General features: G+C 48.9%; 4 protein-coding genes across 5 annotated transcripts; 3 read left to right on the top strand and 1 right to left on the bottom strand.

The window, feature by feature from the left end:
• Positions 1–1,719: 1,719 nt before the first annotated feature.
• Positions 1,720–2,741, top strand: LOC147971960 (ubiquitin-ribosomal protein eL40 fusion protein-like). Its single transcript, XM_087526469.1, has 4 exons — positions 1,720–1,884; positions 2,016–2,226; positions 2,315–2,381; positions 2,476–2,741. Exons 1-4 carry the CDS (start codon positions 1,782–1,784, stop codon positions 2,500–2,502), a joined length of 408 nt encoding a protein of 135 aa, XP_087382595.1. The 5' UTR covers positions 1,720–1,781; the 3' UTR covers positions 2,503–2,741.
• Positions 2,742–3,880: 1,139 nt separating this feature from the next.
• Positions 3,881–6,538, top strand: LOC125509707 (anamorsin homolog). Of its 2 annotated transcripts, none has more exons than XM_048674730.2 (8): positions 3,881–4,184; positions 4,265–4,421; positions 5,062–5,222; positions 5,310–5,405; positions 5,484–5,643; positions 5,741–5,877; positions 5,995–6,069; positions 6,190–6,538. In XM_048674730.2, exons 2-8 carry the CDS (start codon positions 4,292–4,294, stop codon positions 6,226–6,228), a joined length of 798 nt encoding a protein of 265 aa, XP_048530687.2. In that variant the 5' UTR covers positions 3,881–4,184; positions 4,265–4,291; the 3' UTR covers positions 6,229–6,538. The 2 variants fall into 2 exon arrangements, with proteins under 2 accessions (XP_048530687.2, XP_048530688.2); XM_048674731.2 differs by having other exon boundaries at positions 4,274–4,421.
• Positions 6,539–8,549: 2,011 nt separating this feature from the next.
• LOC125509708 (uncharacterized) lies at positions 8,550–9,275 on the top strand. Its single transcript, XM_048674732.2, has one exon. It carries the CDS (start codon positions 8,618–8,620, stop codon positions 9,029–9,031), a length of 414 nt encoding a protein of 137 aa, XP_048530689.1. The 5' UTR covers positions 8,550–8,617; the 3' UTR covers positions 9,032–9,275.
• Positions 9,276–9,405: 130 nt separating this feature from the next.
• Positions 9,406–11,237, bottom strand: LOC125509705 (2-oxoglutarate (2OG) and Fe(II)-dependent oxygenase superfamily protein). Its single transcript, XM_048674729.2, has one exon. The coding sequence runs from the start codon at positions 10,997–10,999 to the stop codon at positions 9,938–9,940; it is 1,062 nt and encodes a 353-aa protein (XP_048530686.2). The 5' UTR covers positions 11,000–11,237; the 3' UTR covers positions 9,406–9,937.
• Positions 11,238–19,056: the final 7,819 nt, after the last annotated feature.

The raw sequence follows: 19,056 nt of genomic DNA on the forward strand, positions 1-19,056 counted from the left end.
CCAATCAAATTCTCTGCTTGATGAGGAAAGTGCCATTTTTGTGCCGAGAATTAAGAAACACACACTATAAAAAGCCAATGGCTCACAAGGACGCCACATGGCAAAAGACATCGCATGTGGCTACAAGGCGGCTTGCATAATCTTCACAGGCCGACACAAGACGTTTAAGCCGCCTCCACCAAGTAAGAGTAAAGTCACCAAAAGAAATACCATAAACATTTCTAAACTAACCAAATTGAAGTGAAACACATAGCGAATCAACCAATGGGAATAGCCTCTGTTAGCAATAAAAATGTCTCCCAAATGACAAGTGACACACGTGTGGCACGAAGTAACACCGCCCCTGGCGTTTTTTAGAACTAAATTTGCCATTAAAAACAACTTAGAAAAAACTAAAATTTGCCATCCAAACATAAAGTTGCCATCCTTGGGTAACTGAATTTGCCATCAAAAAACGTCAGGGCGAAATTGCTTCGTGCCACACGTGTGACAATTATTAGAGTCCAAAGGTTTAACTCGCAATTGAAGAAAGGTGCAACAAAGTGTTAATCTCAATCCCATAAAAAAATTAAGCTAACCCCAATCCAATCACCAGTTAGAAAATTCCTTATTTTCCGTTGAATAATGCAATGCACAAATAATAACAACGTGCGTTTCAAGCACCAGACTCCAATATTGTTTGGCAAAAGGGCATCTGGTGCTCGAAACGCGCTCGAAGCTCGAGAGATGAAAAGCAAATTGAAAGTGCAAATGCTGTGGTGGGAGGTCTGGGCGCTTATTGATGATTGGGTGGCAATCCAAACAACCAAAGATAGATCGACCTCATCATCAAGTGCTATGTCCTGGAGTCCACCGGAGGTGAATTGGCTGAAAGTGAATGTTGACGGAGCTATGAAGAAGGAAGGGGCATGGGCTGGCGGGGGAGTGGTCGTTCGTGACCATCATGGCATGTTCCGTGCAGGGGCTTTGTCATTTTTTCTCTAACGTCACCGTTCCCGAGCATGCGGGATTGTTGGCTTGCAGGAGGGAAGTCTAACTAGCGACGGAACTTGGCGCAGAAAAAATGTGCTTAGAGACGGACAACCTGGGAGTGGCACGTGTACTTCTGTCCAATGATCGTGACAGATCACGTTTTGGCCCTCTTATTGAAGAGATTAAGGAATTGCTCAACGGTGTCGACCAACATCAGATAATCTGGTCCAGAAGATCGACGAACAAGGTAGCTCACAATCTTGCAAGGGAAGGCTGCGCGAATAAGCCATGTAAAACTTGGTTTAATGTTCCTCCAGTTTGTATTCGTGATGTTTTTTTTTTTTTGAACATTTGTATTCGTGATGCTATTTGCAACGATGTAACTGTAAGTCAAGTAATGAAATCAGCATTTGACCCTAAAAAAAACATGCGTGATCCCGAGTTTCAACTTTGGAGTAGAAACTGGAAAGTAAAGGCAGCTCCTCATTTCTCTCTTAACGAAACAAAACGAATGAAAACAAAATTAGCAATCCCAGTGATCTGGACGAGCGGTTAACGCCGTATCCGTGGGAAGATGTTAATTACGTACCTCAATTATTATATGCAGTTACGATACGCGCGGACAGATTAGTTGCGATCATCCATGCATGCGAAGGGTTTTCGCAGCGCCTGCGTTTCCTCCTCTCCTCGTGGCTCTATATAAGGGCGCCATGCACCACTGCCATTCCTCATTCCCCATCACGGCCACCGAAGCACGCGAACCCTACCTCTCGAGCGAGTGCGAGCTCGCGGCTGGCCGTCCCTGCAAGATGCAGATCTTCGTCAAGACACTGACCGGGAAGACCATCACCCTCGAGGTCGAGAGCAGCGACACCATCGACAATGTCAAGGCCAAGATCCAGGACAAGGAAGGTACGTATGAATGGATCGATCTGCCGGCCGGGGCGAACGATGATCTTCGCCGCCATTTTTCGATCCGGGCGCATCTGTTAACTTCTCTCTCTTGATCTGCTCAACTCGTTGTACATCTGTTGTGTGTGTAGGTATCCCGCCGGACCAGCAGCGGCTGATCTTCGCCGGGAAGCAGCTGGAGGAGGGCCGCACGCTGGCCGACTACAACATCCAGAAGGAGTCGACGCTCCACCTGGTGCTGCGCCTCCGCGGGGGCAGCCGCGGCGGCCGCCCCACCGGAGTCCCGCCCAACCTCCTGCAGCTCGCGCTCAAGTACAACGAGAAGAGAATGATCTGCCGCAAGTACGTATACACGCACCCTTAGATTCCCGTGTGACATGCATGCATGCCTGCCTGCTACCATGGACTGATTTTTCTCTTCGCGTTGCAGGTGCTACGCGCGCCTTCCCGCCAGGGCCACCAACTGCCGCAAGAAGAAGTGCGGCCACAGCAACGAGGTTCGCTTGTTTTTCGGCTAGCTATTTCTTTAGATTTTGTGGTCGAAGTTTATTTGTTCATGGTTTGGTCTGATTAATTTGTGCTCATTTTCAGCTGAGGCCCAAGAAGAAGTTCATGTGAATGTTCTTCGTCGGATTGGGCTACGCGCGTCGTGGGTGGACCAGTGGAATAAATCGTCTTAGCATCGATCGTGTCCGTGTTAAGAGTTTTTTAACTTATTAAAAAAAGTCAGTCTAAGAGTCTAGTCTCAAGTTAGTGTATGCATGGCAATATGATGTCAATGAAGGTCCACTTGGATATTGGATCCATGTGTCATCTTGAACCTCTTTTTCTCTCAGTTAACATGCTCATCGGGTTATGTTGTGATTTTTATCCGCAACGTAGTGTCACATCCTGAATCCATAAGGATAACAATGGGTCGGACTCGTCTTGAGTTGAAACATACTGTATCCATACCAATATCCATGAAAGCCTTCTTACCTGGAAAAAACCACCTCGGTAAACAATAAAAACACACATCAATTTTTGGTCTCCCAATCTTACAAACACGATAAAAAACCTCTGGAATTCTCCTAAAATAACATAGCACGGCACCAAATAACCATGTCAGGGTTCTGCAATTCTCTGAGAAGTGTAACCCGATGGGTCAAGGGCGAATCCATTATGAGAATGGAAGTCGTGGGCGCTGATTAAAATTTTGTGAAGTAATTTGCTTTGCCTATGGGTAGGCATCTGAAAATATTGTCCCATGAGTATACTTGGGTGTGCCAACTAGTACGAGTCAGGTTTGGACACTGCTCATTTGGGACGGGTATCCAGGGTATGACCTTGGATAAAATTGCCATTCTAAGAAAGTTGCCGCATAAAGCATTGTAGGGCAGGATTGATGTAGAACTTGACGCATCTTAGCAAGTGGTTGTGCTGCCTAGAATCATAAAAAGACTAATATTTAGGAACACGGGTAGTAGCTAATATATTTTTTCATGGAATACATTAAGACCAACACAATTTTTTTGGAGATGGAAAGGTGTGTTCAGACCCCCCATGCCGAACACTGCCCCTCCGCCGAGGGGAATGTATCTCACCCACCCTTGTGGTGCTATCGGTGCACCGGATAGCTTAGCACAATTTAGAACATTTTTTTAAAATAATCTAGCACATCGACATAACATCAATGTATGTGTGTCACAAAAAATCTTATTAAAATTCAAAATTTTGCTTGAGATATAGAAATGTCAATTTTGACATCAATGTGATAATGCTTTAAATCTAAAACCTAACTTATGTTATGTACTATTCGGTGTCGAAGATTTGTTATTTTTGTTCCTGTGCTGAATTTTGAATCTAAATTAGAAATTTTATGACAGCATACATTGATGTTATATGAATATATGCGGTAATTTTCCTTAGAATTTTGAAATGTGCTACGGGAGTTTGATGAGTCGATGAAACTGCAAAGTGAAATTACACCATCTGCCACCGCGAAATGAAAAATGAACGGTTCGGCCGTTCCCTCTCCTCGCGCACGAGTCGGCCCCTTCCTCCCGTTCTCCTCCACGGCTCCACACCGTGCGTCGGGCGCCGCCGCCGCCACCCAGCGTGAGCACGCAGCGACGCCGCCATTCGCATCGCTTACCCGTGAACACCCCCTGCCACGGCGGCGGTCCTCTGCCACCCCCTGCTCGAGGCCGCCCGTCTCGCGCCCCCACCAGCCGCCGCCGGCCTCGCCTCACCTCTCTCGGTCCGTCGTTGCTACGAAGGAAGAATCCGCCGGAGGAAGGAACGAGGACCTCCTCGAGCAGGTCCTCCATTCGGCAACTTCCGAACTGGACCTTAGTTTTTGGCCAGGGGCGTTAACCAATCTGGCTGCCGTTGCTCGCAGCGGTTGCAGGTGGTTCGATCCGGGTCCATGGCGGCGGCGGCGGCGCTCGCGGTCACGGGCGAGCTGGCCCTGCCGCTTCGCGCGGTGGGGTGCCTGGCGGCGGCCGCCGGGGTCTCGCGGGAGGAGGTCGTCGTCATCACACAGTGCGCCTCGCCCGGTAAAAGCTCCTCGCCCCTTTCCCCTGTTACCCGAACCCCAAGCCGCGATTTCGCTCGCGCGTATGCCTAAGCTAAGCTAGGGTTAGGACCTCTGCATGTTTACATAATTACATACAATCTGAGAGGATAATATTTCTCGACCGGTAGCTTGGAATCAAATTCGAGATCGCCCGGAGCTCATTAACATATTGCTTGCTTGCTGGTTCAGATTTAGACCTTGATGCGTTCAAGCGTATTCTACATATGTATGATAATTGCTATCTGCACAAGTGTTACTCTATACATGTAAAGAATACACGAAAGAAACACACACTAACCGGTTGAGAAAGTAAAAAGGAGATGTCTATATTCTTGCTTCGATCGTGAGAAAAATATACTATCTCATCGAACTATTGGCCTATCAGGCTACCACTCATAGACTGATATATGAATGAGCTGTTACAGAACCCATGTTATTTCAGCCAAGTCTTTCTTAACAATCCAATTGTCGTGCATTTCACTAATCTGAGAGTAGACATTTCATTGTGTTAGCTTTCGATGACTCTTACATAGGCTTCAATTTTAATATGTCACATCCTTGTATTAAAACTTAAATATGCCATGAACCTGTTATAAACCTTTGTTGTGAACATGGGTCAGGTGGGAAGTTTCCTTTTGATGATGCATCCGTTGGTGCTGTCCTGTCTGTCATTAAAAATGTGGAGAGCTTCGGGGAGCAGTTGGTTGCTGAAATTAGCCGAGTGCTGAAAGCTGGTGGAATTGTGCTGGTACAGAGCTTCACACCCCCCTCTGATCAGAAGGTAATCCATGGAACAGTTTTTGCTTACATCCATTGTCTTGTGATTTTAATTTGGCACAACCTGATTTTCTAATTTTCTCTGCATTAGCTAAACAATTATATCGAGCGCCAACTACTCATGGGCGGTTTTGTTGAAGTGAACGCTTCTGCTACAAGCTCACAGGATGGCGTGCAGTCTGTTACTGTGAGTAGGACACATTGTGTTAAGGCTGATGTACATGCTTTTCCTCTATTGATGAATGCTAACTCAAATCACTTGCAGATCAAGGCAAAGAAGCCATCTTGGAGTATGGGTTCTTCCTTCCCCCTGAGAAAAGCAATAAAGGCTCTTCCAAAGATTGAAATCGATGACGACGATGAACTGATTGATGAAGACAGCCTCTTGACCGAGGAAGACTTGAAGAAACCACAGCTTCCAGTTGGTATAGCCAACAAACCCTCTGACCTTGTTTAATTCTTGTGAAGATGTTTAATTCAGGTTTAGATGCTAAATAAAATTGTTGCCCGTTGTTTCACCAGCCGGAGATTGTGAAGTGGGAGCCACAAAGAAGGCATGCAAGAATTGCAGTTATGGCAGGGCTGAGGCTGAGCAGAAGATGGAGAAGCTGGGGCTGACTGCAGAACAGATCGATAACCCCGTGTCAGCTTGTGGCAGTGTAAGTCAATTTAAAGCTTGTAGACATGCAACGCCACTGGTGATTCTCACTAGCCAACTGACTCTTAAGTCACCGACTGATTATATCTTACATTCCTCTGCGAAACATCAATTTCAGTGTGGGTTGGGCGATGCGTTCCGTTGCAGCACTTGCCCATACAGAGGCCTGGCACCGTTTAAGTTGGGAGAGAAGGTAACCAATCTCTATTCCTCATTATAACTTGACTAGATTCATTCACGAAGACAGCTTTGGGGTATGACTTGAGCTTATTTTGATGAATTATATGCTGACTCCTCGTTTCTTCATCTCCAGGTCACCTTGTCTGACAACTTCCTTTTGGTCGACATATGATGGCGGAGAGCAACCGCGGATGCGAAATGGCTTGTTCAGTTTGTTGGTTCGTTAGAAAGGAATCTACGTTTTTCATGGTAAAGCATGGACGATGGTGGTTACAGCAAAAGAAGATAACGCGCTTGGAATGGGGTAGCTTGTGTTAGCCTGTCGTGCCCTGCAGTCAGTTCCCAGGTTGAGGTGAGAGCGGATCGTGAGTGCGTTTTCTATTTGGGACGAGTACTATACATGTCAAGTATGCTGCAATGACGATGTTTGCATATACTAGTAATCTTGCACGCGCAATTCTATTAAAAGAGAAGTTACGTAACATCGACCTTTTTTTTTTGTCAAGCTCATGCCTCAAATATGAGTCAGTGAGATCACCACAAGCCCACTACATCTTTGATCCCAAATAATTCACAAATAGCATTACATTGAAATGTTTGAATAAGTTAAGTTGTGAGTACTTTTCACAATTATCATAATTCTAGAATTCATAACATTGCGGGTTGTGAGGAAAAGGAAACAAAGCAGAGCTTAGTCACTTGAAATGGACCAGCACCAGGATCAAAGTGCAAGTGTTATTGAGAGGCACTAAAAGGTGTTGTCCAGTTCGAAGGAAACGAAACAAAACAGAGTTCAGTTAACTGAGTTGTACATGAACATTGCGGGGCAAGAGGTGTTAAACCAGCGCCATGATACCAAAGTGCCCCTGGAGTTGTATCATACTGTATTTCATATACAAGTACTTTTCACCTGAGTTTTTGAGGGACTGCCAACCAGAAATGATTAGCAAATCAACTGGTCTTGGATTTCATATACGAAATTGCTCTGCGTATGACTTTAAATATACGATCCACGTCCGACCTAGTGATCCCACCATTGCCATTGATGCAGAGATTTGATCAGAGGGTGGCTGAGCAGTGTCGTACAAGAATTCATCGTACGCTAGCACTGCTCTTTCATATAAAACGACAGAAATATTATTACATACTATAACTTCACTCAACTGATCATGTAAGAATCCATTTTAATGTATTGGTTGCAACGGTATCTTGAATTTAATGCCCGTCGGCATGCTCAGCTAGGTGCTATGCCTAAGGTCCTTAATCAAACACAAACTATACTTTGGTTCTCTAATGGCAATATGAAAAGCATACTGGTTATCAATTATTAATTGCCCGAAGCTCACATGATTTCCATCGTCGTCGCTGCCTTAACTTCACCGGCGATGAAGAACTCAAAGACCACACGGGACACGGACTGGACACACGGATCCGGGGTTCCCGAAGATCGATCTTTTGTATTTTTGCCAATTTCATGCTATAGCTGAGCTTGTGAACCCAAGCAAATTTCTCTCCAAAATGCAGCATTTCTAACATTGTCTATGCTACTCTTTTCTGCGGATAATTGTCTATACTACTGACTCAAATTGGCTAATTTTGACTGATCAGTTGCAAAATCCTTTGAGTTTGTTTGATTCATCTCTGAAATAAGTTATACGTATCATTTCAACTCAATTCACTTATATTCCTTATTTTGTTCCAACTACACTTATGTTTACAAAATGACTGAACTATTTACAAGAAAAAGGGGCACCTTGCCTATATCCGTGAATCTAACAAGATATTCTTGGAACCAACAGGCATATCAAGATCAATGTTACTGAATTCAAGCAAGTAAATTAAACTACACTTAAGTAAGAATGGAGGTGGAAGAATGAAACTTCCACTAAAAATCTTCATAATGTGTTACTATGCTTTGAAAACTCACTCAAACCTAAGTAGACCGTCTGTTGGAACTTTCCTTGTGTATACAAATCCTTTTTCAAACAAGGATCACTGCATAAAAGTAGAGCGGGGCAAGCTATGAATTTTCAGTATTGGATTCCATAATGATTTAGCAAGATTCCATAACATGCACCACCAGGATAAATAGTTAGAGCGGGTGCATTTTTGTATATGCCTTAATTCGTACTTTGTGGTTCAAATAATATAATCGGGACAAAATAAGTTGCTCCATTGCCAAAGCTGGGTGGACCAGAGACTTTTCTTCTAAGATTTCGCAAATGGCGGCTTGAAACAAATTAAATATCACAACAGCTAGCATATGCAAAAGTATTCATGCCCATAGCATACAACATACTAAAAACCACAGGCCGCTTCTCACCGCCAAAGCTAGTGATAGCAGTTGGCAACATGCCAATATAGTATAGCACTGAAATGCCCCAAAACCACAGGCTACTTCTGACCAGGACGAAACCAGTTAGCAGTTGGCAACATGGCACTGAAATATCCATGAAAAACCATCTGCTAAGTAGCCTATTTAAACAGCACACACCTGCTCCACATTCCCTCAGAGCCATACCAGAACACAACTTTGCCACATCCACATCCTGAGAAACAACATGAGTGTAGAAATCCTTGATGGCAAGACCGTCCAGAGCTTCGTCGAGGACGAAGGCGCCTTCAACTCATCGGTGGATGGGCGGTTTGCGGCCCTCGACACCAATCATGATGGCCTGCTGTCATACTCCGAGATGGCCCAGGAGCTGATGAGCCTCAGGGTTCTTGAGAAGCACTTTGGCGTTGACGAGTCCGCCATGAGCCGTGGTGAGCTTGTCGAGCTTTACCGTGGTCTGTTTGCGAGGTTCGACCGAGACGGCAATGGCACGGTGGACCTTGAGGAGTTCCGGGCTGAGATGAAGGAGGTGATGCTCGCTGTGGCTAACGGGCTCGGCTTCCTGCCGGTGCAGATGGTGGTCGAGGAAGGCAGCTTTCTGAAGGTGGCTGTGGACCGGGAGCTGGCCAAAGCAACTTGAAGAAACTGCTTGGAACGACTTTTCAGAATCAGGAGGCTGCATGTTCACGAATTGTAACTTTTATACTGCCAATTTTGTTGTGTTACAACTATATCGGTGCTAGTTATTTGTACTTAATAAGTGAAACAGAAGCCACAGCATCAGTTTAATTGACAAAATGACAAGCTAGTTATGTAAAGGGAAATGTTCTGAATCTATGTTTGTGGATGCCTACATGAGAAATATCAAACTAGCAGTTTTAGAATTTGGGTGTTTTGTTCTCACACCAGAATCTGATTATGTTATGACGACTGAAAATTCAGAAATAATATGTTCAGAACAGTCACCAAGAAGAATCAGATTAACACAAACTGAATCAACCGCGTATATCGAAATTCAAGAAAGTACATTTCAATTCAACACCTCATGTTAGTACAAAGAGAAGTTCACAGAGTTTTGTTACAAAGAAATTAACTGAAGGAAAGTATGTATCGGTTGCAGAATTGGTAGCAACTTTACATTACCAGCAACAGAGCTAACACTGTCAGAATAGCTCATCAACTGATATTGTGTTGTCTTCCGTCTGATTCATCTGCTACTCACATGCCTCATGCATATTTCACACAAGATGCCGTTTCTAGACCTGCAGAATGTAAGCCATTGGACGAAAGAAGAACCCATGCTGCCCTTTCTGAATGAAGTTTAACACCTCCCAAAATGTTCTTTTGCTAATAGAGCAATCCTGATGTCCAATTTGGCACCTGCAAATTTAGGTATAACATACACCGCCAGCAATCCAGATTCTGGATAACTACTTCGAAAACTTGAAGAACTGTTAGATAATGGCAACGAAAACCCGAGCCATATACTGCTAATACTGCTGTTGCGGCATTGTCCGAAACGCCAATACGATCGCAACCCATGAGCTCAATCCTTCTTCTCCTCGAGCTCACCTTCGAAAGCATCATCATTGTTCTCCAATGGAGAATCTTTGATCTCCAGTGACCTCAGGAAGTTAAAGTAGGCGTACTTGATGTCAAACTGCATGTCATACCAGTAGTTGACGGCAATGGTGAGCTCGTTAGGCCCGGGGCTCTGGCTGACATGGTGAAACCACATGCTCGGCAAGTAGAGCATCTCGCCGGCGCGGACGGTGCAACGAATCGGCCTGGGACCCTTGAAGTAGAGCGGGCAGGCTGAGACCTGCGCCGCCATCTCCTCCGGCGACGCCGGGTACGGGTCCACGCTGCTCCACGGCACGACCCTCTCGGGCTCTTCCATCTCCAGCTTGAGCTCCGGCACCTCCTCCCCTTCCTCCACCGGGACGTAGCCGGCGGCGGGGTAGTCGCGGACGTGGAGGCGGTGGTGCTCGGTGGGGGGCAGGAGGAGGAAATGCTTCTCGCCGGAGAGGACGACGTAGATGTTGTCGTAGTGGTCCTTGTGGAAGGAGGTGACGGAGCAGGCGTTGCCGATCCAGAGGTTGACGGCCTCGGGGAGGCAGCCGAGCGCCTCGCTGGCCCAGGGCACGTGCGCGTCCACGTCGCCGGCCACCGCCGCGTACTCCCCGCGCAGGCAGTCGTCCTGCTGCTGCGCGTACGCCACCGGGCCGGCGGCCGGGTCGGAGTCCCTGATGAGTCGCACGGCGGCGGGGAAGTCGACCCGGCAGACGTGCGCCGACGCGAAGCACCTGGCGCCGGGACGGCGCGGGTGCGCGGCGAGGGCGTCAGCGCGGCCGTCGGGGGTGAGGTGGACGGAGACGTCGGTGGAGCGGAGCGCGTCCGGGAGGTAGGATTCGGTGGGCCAGAGCGAGGCGGCGGGCCAGTGGCGGGTGGCGGCGGCGGAGACGAGGAGCGGGCGGCCCGGGGAGACGTGGTCGCGGAGGAAGGCGAGCGGGGTCGGGGGCAGGTCGGCGCGCGCCACGGCGTCCGGGGAGTGGAGGCCCAGCAGCTCGCGCGACTCCGCCCACAGCTCCCGCACGCCGCGCTCCATCTCTCAGGCTGCGCCGCTGGTTTCGCGAATTCTGGCGGCGGTGGCGGCGGCGGCGGCACGGCGGCTCAACGCGCGCCGAACCAAGGGATTGGCAGGCGAGCTGGCCCACTGGGGATACGGGCCAGACCTATGGCTATGGGCTACGGCCCTGGTTTCGTAACTTCTTTATGGGCTGTAATCATGTGGACGTAAAGTTGCAAGGCCTTCGACCCCGTTGCATCCTTGTGAACGCAGGTGATTAATAGCAACGCGAACCCTTTTAGAACCAGTATATATAGCCGCGTCGCAAAGGCTTTTGAGTTATTTGAAAATAATTTGGGAATACTTGATTTTTATTTGAAAAAAGATTCACCAATTTTGGAAGAAAGTTCATCCATTTGGGAAAAAAGTTCGTCAAATGTGAAAAAAGTTCACTGGGTTTGAAAAATACTTCATCGGATTTGAAAAAAGTTCACTGATTCCGAAAAAAAATTCATCCATTTAGGGAAAGAAGTTTGTTGGATTTGAAAAAAGTTCAGCAATTTTGAAAAAAGTTCACCGGTTTTGAAAAAAAGTCCATCTCTATGGGAAAAAAGTTCATCAGATTAGAAAAAAGTTCACGAGTTTGGAGAAAAAAAACTCGTTGACGTTCAAATAAATCTCGATTTTGAATAAAAAATTCATCAAATTTGAGAAAAAGTTCATCCAATTTGAATTAGTTTGTGCATAAAAGTTAAAGAAAAAGGAAAAGAAAATATGAAAGAAAAGAAACGGAAAAAACAGAAACAAAAAACAGTCCGAAAAAACACACAACAAGAAAGAAAGTAAAAAAAGGCTGGCAAAGTATAAAAGATGAAAAGGAAGGGAATTGCCATGAGGTGTTGTCTTTCCCGGTTCGCTGATGCGAGTGGAACTTACACTATAGGTCACGGGTTTGAATCTCTCCAGCACTCATTTTTTGCGCATTAAGCCAGAATAAAAAGGTGTGAGATGGGCAGTCGTCCATTAACAAAAATGCCCTATAACTGGCGCTACAGGCGCCAGATAGGGTTTGCCTTCGCCCCCTTATTTCGAAAAAGGAAAAGCTACAAGGCCCTTCAAGGACGTGCATCCTCACTGTGCATTTTTTCCCAAAAGGAAACTCACTGTTCTTTTTTTTTCAGAAAAGAATACACGGTACAGCAGCTACATACGCCAACGCAAGCACTAGCTAGCTCAAATGGATCGCGCATGACGGCCTACCATTTTTTTTACGACGATGATGTACCGTTTTGACTTTAGAAACGATGGATCAGATTAATAACCGCTCGATCGACGCGGACCATCTATGTATGCTTCTTCTTCTTTTTTCGAACAGATATGCTTCATGATTTGTACGTACATCTGTTTTGTCCTTGCATGGCAAACACAAACATGGTTATCCTAAGTACCTAACCATGCATGCGTCGTCGAACGTCTCACCCGTCCGTATGAGCCCATACGCGCATGCATGCCAGCAGGCCGCTTGTGGACAGTGAAATACGGTAATGAACTGCGTGTTTTATCGTCCATTTGCTTGGGAAAACCTGCAGGAAATCTGGTAGTTATCGGGGGTTGACCTACTCACGGTGAGCTCATCAGAGAAGGAGCAGTTGCCACAGAGTGCCTATTTTGAGGACGTGTCGGTGCTCCGTTTGCCAATGGCACACATTGCTGCAAATGCTTGCATTTCAACATGGTTCTTATCTTTGTCGACATATAAAGTATTAGTCTGCATATAAGATTTGGTCAAAGTCAAGCTTTGTAAACTTTGACTAACTTTATATTAAAAAAAATATAAACATTGACAATATGAAATCTATATTATCAGATGCATCACAAAATGTATTTTCATACTATGTAGTTTTAATATTGTAGATGTTCATACTTTTTTATATAAATTTGGTCAAACTTTGTGTAGTTTGACTTTGACCAAATCTTATATGCGGAGTAAAAAGAAACGGAGAGAGTAGTATATAAGTAAAAGAATGGTCATTACCATGTACTCCCTGCGTGACTTATTAGTCTCTCCGTTTCTAAATATTTGTTTTTCTAGAGATTTCAACAAATGACTACATACGGAGTAAAATGGGTAAATCTACAATTTTAAAATATGTCTATATACATCCGCATGTGGTAGTCCATTTAAAATCTCTAAAAAGACAAATATTTTAAAAAACTGAGAGAGGATAAGATATGCATGACCAATCGTTGCGCCATTCGTTCTCCAACTTACCAAAGCTCTTGATAATTCATGTGTTTGTACCACAATGATGGAGCAGCCATTTTTTTTTTTTGAAACCAGAGTGACGCCAAATGCATCCGAATAAATAAATAAACAATCTAAGCCGCAAGACTAACTTTGCTTATCTTTCAATCAAGCAACCCAACCTGCTTTCGCATAAATCTCGGCCTGTCGTTTGGCCGGACGGACAAAACGCTGAGGTGGATCAGCTCGTCGTACACGTACCAGTATTAAATTGCATGTGGCCGCAGTCCGACATGGGGGCACATCACACGTCACTCACAGGTGGAAGTGGAACTCCGTGCACATCGCTGTCCGAGGCCGGTCATGGGCACTGTTGGGCGGGCCCCTCCCCACCGCCCCTAGCCGTGGCGCCACCTCACCCATCGCTTCCCGGTCATGGGCTCCAATCATCCCACTCCGGTCTCTGCGGCCAGCAACTCCGTGGCTCCAGTTGTGGCTGCATGGGTAACACATGGCACGGTGATGCTGGATCGAACTGGCGTGCGTGATGGCGACAACACACGGCACGGCCGCCGAAAGTGAGCAGCTACCTGGCCGGCGCGGTGCCACGGGAGATCACGGCGGTGGGTATGCAGACGGGGCCCGGGGTGACAACCGGCCATGTCGACTACTATTTCTTCTGGGTGATATGGCACCCATCAGCCCGGCGGACCATCCTACTGGGCACTCGCCGGCGCATGTTGGATGCCCGGTGTGGACTCTCTCTCCGGTCGACGTCGAAAGCTCCTTGCCAGGTCATCTGATCATCTGAATGGCCGGTTTAAAGCGACGATAACGACGGGGGCCAGAATTTCTCGAAAAGATGGCTGCCCAACTCCATCCTCCTCCTTGTCTCTGCTGGGGCCAAAACCATACGGAAACAATTTGTTTAGAGCTGGAAGGAAGGTTACATGGGAAACCATGGTTGTTTAGCCATTTGCAAGAGCTCGGTTACCTTGTGCTTGTCGGTCTCCTGATCCTGACCTTTCGGCGGCGGCCAGGGAAAAGATCAACGCGATTAATTAGTGGTGTGCTACTGCATATGAGTGTAAATCTCGCTGTCTTGCTGATGAGTTCAGATCACTTTGCTTTTGCAAATTACCTTGTTTTGTAGGATGAGGTAGATCCATGGACGACAACTACCCCTGCGGCGCGGTGGTAATCGGCTTACGTATCATCTGTGCCACCTTTTGGTAAAGGTGGTAGAGGCCAGAGCAAGTAGACGAACCACAAAGGTGATATATCGCTCTCGACCGAGGCCATTCATTTGCTATAGTCATAATTGTTGTTGATGAACTCTGAAGCATGACACATGCAAGCTACTGCTACTACAGTAGCACTAGAACAGGGACGGCCGGACAGGATTCTGGCGGTGATTGCTTGGGGATCTGGAGTTGCTCTAACAAGAAACTTTGATCCATTTGACACCGTCTTATTATAAACTCAAAAAAAAAATTAAAATACTTAGAGCATCTACAGCCGCGGCCTGCAAATCCGGGCCATCGATCGCCCGCGGACGCACAAGGGCGCGCCCGCGTGGCTCTAATATCGAGTACTGCTCAAATCATGTCGTCCATATCCGTGTCTCTCATATCCGGTCTCTCATATTCATACTAGCATTCAACGTAGATAAAAACAACGTAGATCATCACACAAACATAGACCATAGAATTGGACAGATAAATGCACATTCCGATCATCAAAAAATTACCGACGGATGTCCAAAACATCAAAATTCACATAAATGACGGACACGTTCGAACTAGATTAGTAAAACCTTGAAATTAAAGACGAAGATGGCAGAGATTCACCACTTCTTCGCCGGCCCTTTGCCCTTCCGGTAGCCGGCGCAACTGTAGGCATTGGCGACTGCTGGCGGATCGTCCGAGTTGTCGGATGAGGAGTTGTGGTCCTTGTCATCGTCGGAGGTGTCAGAGAGGATGATGAACCCATTTAAGGAGCCGCGCGTCCTTGTCGGGCTCCGCCTGCATCCCAGGCGACAGCGCCCGGACTGCTCCGCCTTCCTTCTCTCCCTTTCCCGCATCTGATTCCGACATGCGCGTCCGTGCCAGCGGGGCGGGCACAAGCACCGACCGCTGCCCACGTGGGGGAGCAGCAGCTGGCGGGGGCAGGGGACGGCGTAGGGGAGGCACGGATTGCGCAGGTCACCTGTTGGAGCTGTGCAAATTTCCGACATGTGAGCTGCGCTGACGGGCATGTTGCGTCTGCAGCGAGGCTGCAGATCCAGAGCTGCCCCTAGTCTCCGCCTTGGACCGCTCCAAGGCGATGCGGCGGGCAAACTCACAGTCTGGATTCAGCTCGAAGTCGGAGCAGCTGCCGAAGCTCAACATTGCGCCAGATTCGATCGGAATCGGCACGGGGAGAGAAGAGGACAGAGCGCGAGAGGAAATTTGCGGTTTGCCACCAGAGACGCCCTTAGAAAATTATTAACACTACCTACGAATATGCATGTACTTCCTCCGTCCAGAAATATTTGTCATCAAAATGGATAAAAAAGGATGTATCTAGAACTAAAATACATCTAGATACACCTCCTTTTATTCATCTTGATGACAAGTATTTTCGGACAGAGGGAGTAGCAAACATATAGACCATAATTAGATACAGACTCACATCACATCATATCTAAAAATACGAAAACACATACCTACTGCTGAAAAAGAAAGTCTATACATGTTCCCTCAAAAGAAAAGGTCTATACATCTAAACTAGCATAGGCCGGATGGGCACGTACCCTGAGATGGAGAGCTAACCTAAAGGCATCTCCAACAGTTGTAAGGTCCCTGTTTGGTTTCAAATAAATCACCAACTTATAAGTCGAAAAGTGTAAAAAGTGACTTATTTTGCCAAACGGACTCAACTTATAAGTCACCCTAACTTATAAGTCATAAGTTGCTCTACCCCAACTTAAAACTTATAAGTCACCCCTTTTGCATGGGTCCCATCACCTTTACATAAAAAAAACAAGGTAGAAAGGTATGCTCAGGTGACTTAGGGCATCTCCAGCCGTTCGGCCCCCCAGGGCGCCTAAATAGAGCGGCCTGGGGGCGTGCCGGCGCTAGTTCGGCCCCTGGGAGCGACCTAGCTCCCAGTCACGCCCCCAAGCTCCGGCCCCAGGATGCGGAAAATTTAAAACTTGGTTGTTCCCGCCCTCAAAAGACGCCACAAATCCGGCGATCGGACGTAGTCTGGTGTTACAAAAAATAGAGCGTCGCACGCCGCAAGTTCGCGTGCATGATTCACTCGGCGGGGTCGGCTCCAGGCGTTGGCGGAGTCAGCGTGCTCGGGCTCGGCGGTGTCGGAGCTGCTTCGGTGCTGGGCTGTGTCGGCGCGGCTTCGGCACTGCTGGGCGGCGACGTAGAGGCGTCGTTCGGGCTTGGCGTCCGTGTGGTCGTGGGCGCGGGAGCTTGCGTCGTCGGCGTCGTCGGCGTTGCCGTCCGCATATGATTCAGGATGAGGCCGCGCTCCGCCATGTACCACGCCCTGAGCTCCTCGTCGTCGCTCTGGAGCATGTCTGCCCCGCCCATCAGAAAAGCCATGTCGGTGTTCCTCTTCTTCGCGGCGATGTTTGTCCGGAGCAGGTCGAGCTTGATGGCGCTGTTCTTCATCAGCGACGACCACCGCGCCTCGGTCTTCTCTTCACGTAGGACGGCCTGGGCCTGAGCGTCGGCGAGGCAATGCTCGATGGACTCCTATACTCGCGCGGTTGCCGCGTCGGCGTTTTCCCCCTTCTTTGCCAATTTGTGGCCGTCCGGCCGCCCCTCACTCGCGTCCGGAGTCGTCGCGTCCGGCTTGTATGTCTCCTTGGCCTTGTCGAGGGCACGTCGGACTTCCGCCCACTTCTCGCACTTGTCAATGCGCTTGTAGACGTGGAGGTGCTTGAAGTCGGCGTCTTGGTTGTCGCCCCGATACATGGCGAACATACGCAGCAGCTGCACGGAGGAACAAACAGTTGGCGGGCGGTGGGCGTAGCCGACGAAGATATGCGGGCGAACGGTGTGCGTACCTGATCCTCAACGCTGGCGTCGCTTTCCGGGCGAGCCGCGACCTCCTCGACGATTCCATGCCATTTGTTGCACGCCAACTGGATACGCCCCCAATGGTTCGCCATCGCCTTGGAGCCGCGCTGCATGTAGACGCCTTTGAAGTACGGGTCGACGAGCTTCTGCTCGTCGAACTCGGCCTTGATGCGGTCCCAGTACGTCTCCAAGCTCTGGTTCGCGCCGGTGGTCGGGTCGAGGCAGACGACTTTCCATGCTTCGGCGAGGCATTCCACCTTCTTGGACGTCCACTTGATGCGCGGTTCGCCTGACCTACCGCCCGCTTCTTCTTCTTCTGGCGCCCCTTCATCGGAACAGGAGCCGGCTCCTCCTCCTCCTCCTCCTCCTCGTCGTCGTCCTCCTCCTCCTCGGGTTCCTGCGCTTCATGCGCGTCCTCGCCGTAGACGTAGCCGAGCTCGGCCTCCATGTCGCCGTTGAGATCCACTACCTCGTCCTGGGTGGCGAACCCAGGAGACGCGGCGGTCGCGGTCGATCCTGTCGCGATGATGTCGTCCATGTCGGCTCCTGTGTCGTCGGCGTCGCCGAGGTGCGAGAAGGGCAGCGGACCACGTCGGAGATGGGGCGTCGGTGTGGACGCGTAGGCGACGGGCGGCGAGTAGTTGTATGGAGGGTACTGCACGCCGACAAAGGCGGGCGAGGGTGTGCGCGTCGCGGGGTGGCCATGGGGGAAGGTCACGTTTGGGTTGAACCCCCCGTGCGCGTCGCCTTCGGCGTAGCCGGGCGACGACGATCCCCATGGAGAGCCGACGCCTTGCTGTCCCCAGGGCGCGTACTGGGCGTGGCTTACGGCGGGTGGATTCATCATCCCCGCGTGGTCGACCGATGAGGAAGACGCCGCCGCACGCGCCGCGTTGTCGCGGGCCTTCTTGGCAATGGCCCTGTTCCGCCGGTCGGTGGTGACTGCGTCGCGTCGCTGAACTTCCACCCTCCACTCGGCGCTCGACATGCCCGGTGGCTTCGATAGCGGCGCCCTCGGCTTTCTCTGCTTCGGCTGGGCCACGGTGCCAGTCGTGGTTGCCGCCGCGCGCGGCATGGCGTACTTCTTCGGCGGCATGGCGATGACTGGAAGGCGAGTTGGAGGGGGTTTGGCGGGAGAAAGGGAGAGAATGGCGGGAGGAAGGCGAGCGAGCGGGAGAGATGCGAGGGAAAAACGCCAAGAAACGGCGGGAAAAGGCCCTCGGGTCGCTGCCAGGGCGGGCCCACGCGCCTTTTTCGCTTGCGCTGGCTCCCCAAGCGCCCCTCAGGGCGCCGGGTTCGGCCTGGGTCCGCCGGCACCAGTTTTTGCCCGAGCCGGCGAAAAACGGGTTTCTGGGGGCGCGACTGGGCCTTTTTTTGGCGCCGGCGCGGCAAAATCTTCTGGGGAGGGCCTGTTGGGGGCGCGGCTGGAGATGCCCTTATAAGTCAGGTGGTAACCAAACAGACGTGACTTATAAGTCACTGATTTTAAGCCACCTGACTTATAAGTCAGGTGACTTATTGGAACCAAACAGACCCTAAGATAGATGTTGATAAATTTGCCATATAGGACATAGTGATGATGTGGCATGTAATAAATGCGGAGAGAGAGCAAGGTTGTATGTAGATTAACCAACAACCTTTGCACAAGCTCCAAGGTGAAATAAAGAGCAAGCCCTTTTTTTCTCATCATCTATTGGATAACTTAAATACAACCCATTGGAGTAGTTGTATGATAGCTTGTTGATTGATGACATGGACATTTTACCAATAAA

Source organism: Triticum urartu, chromosome 5A (assembly GCF_056163025.1).
Source record: "Triticum urartu cultivar PI428250 chromosome 5A, HENAU_Tu73, whole genome shotgun sequence".
Taxonomy (NCBI): Eukaryota; Viridiplantae; Streptophyta; class Magnoliopsida; order Poales; family Poaceae; genus Triticum; species Triticum urartu.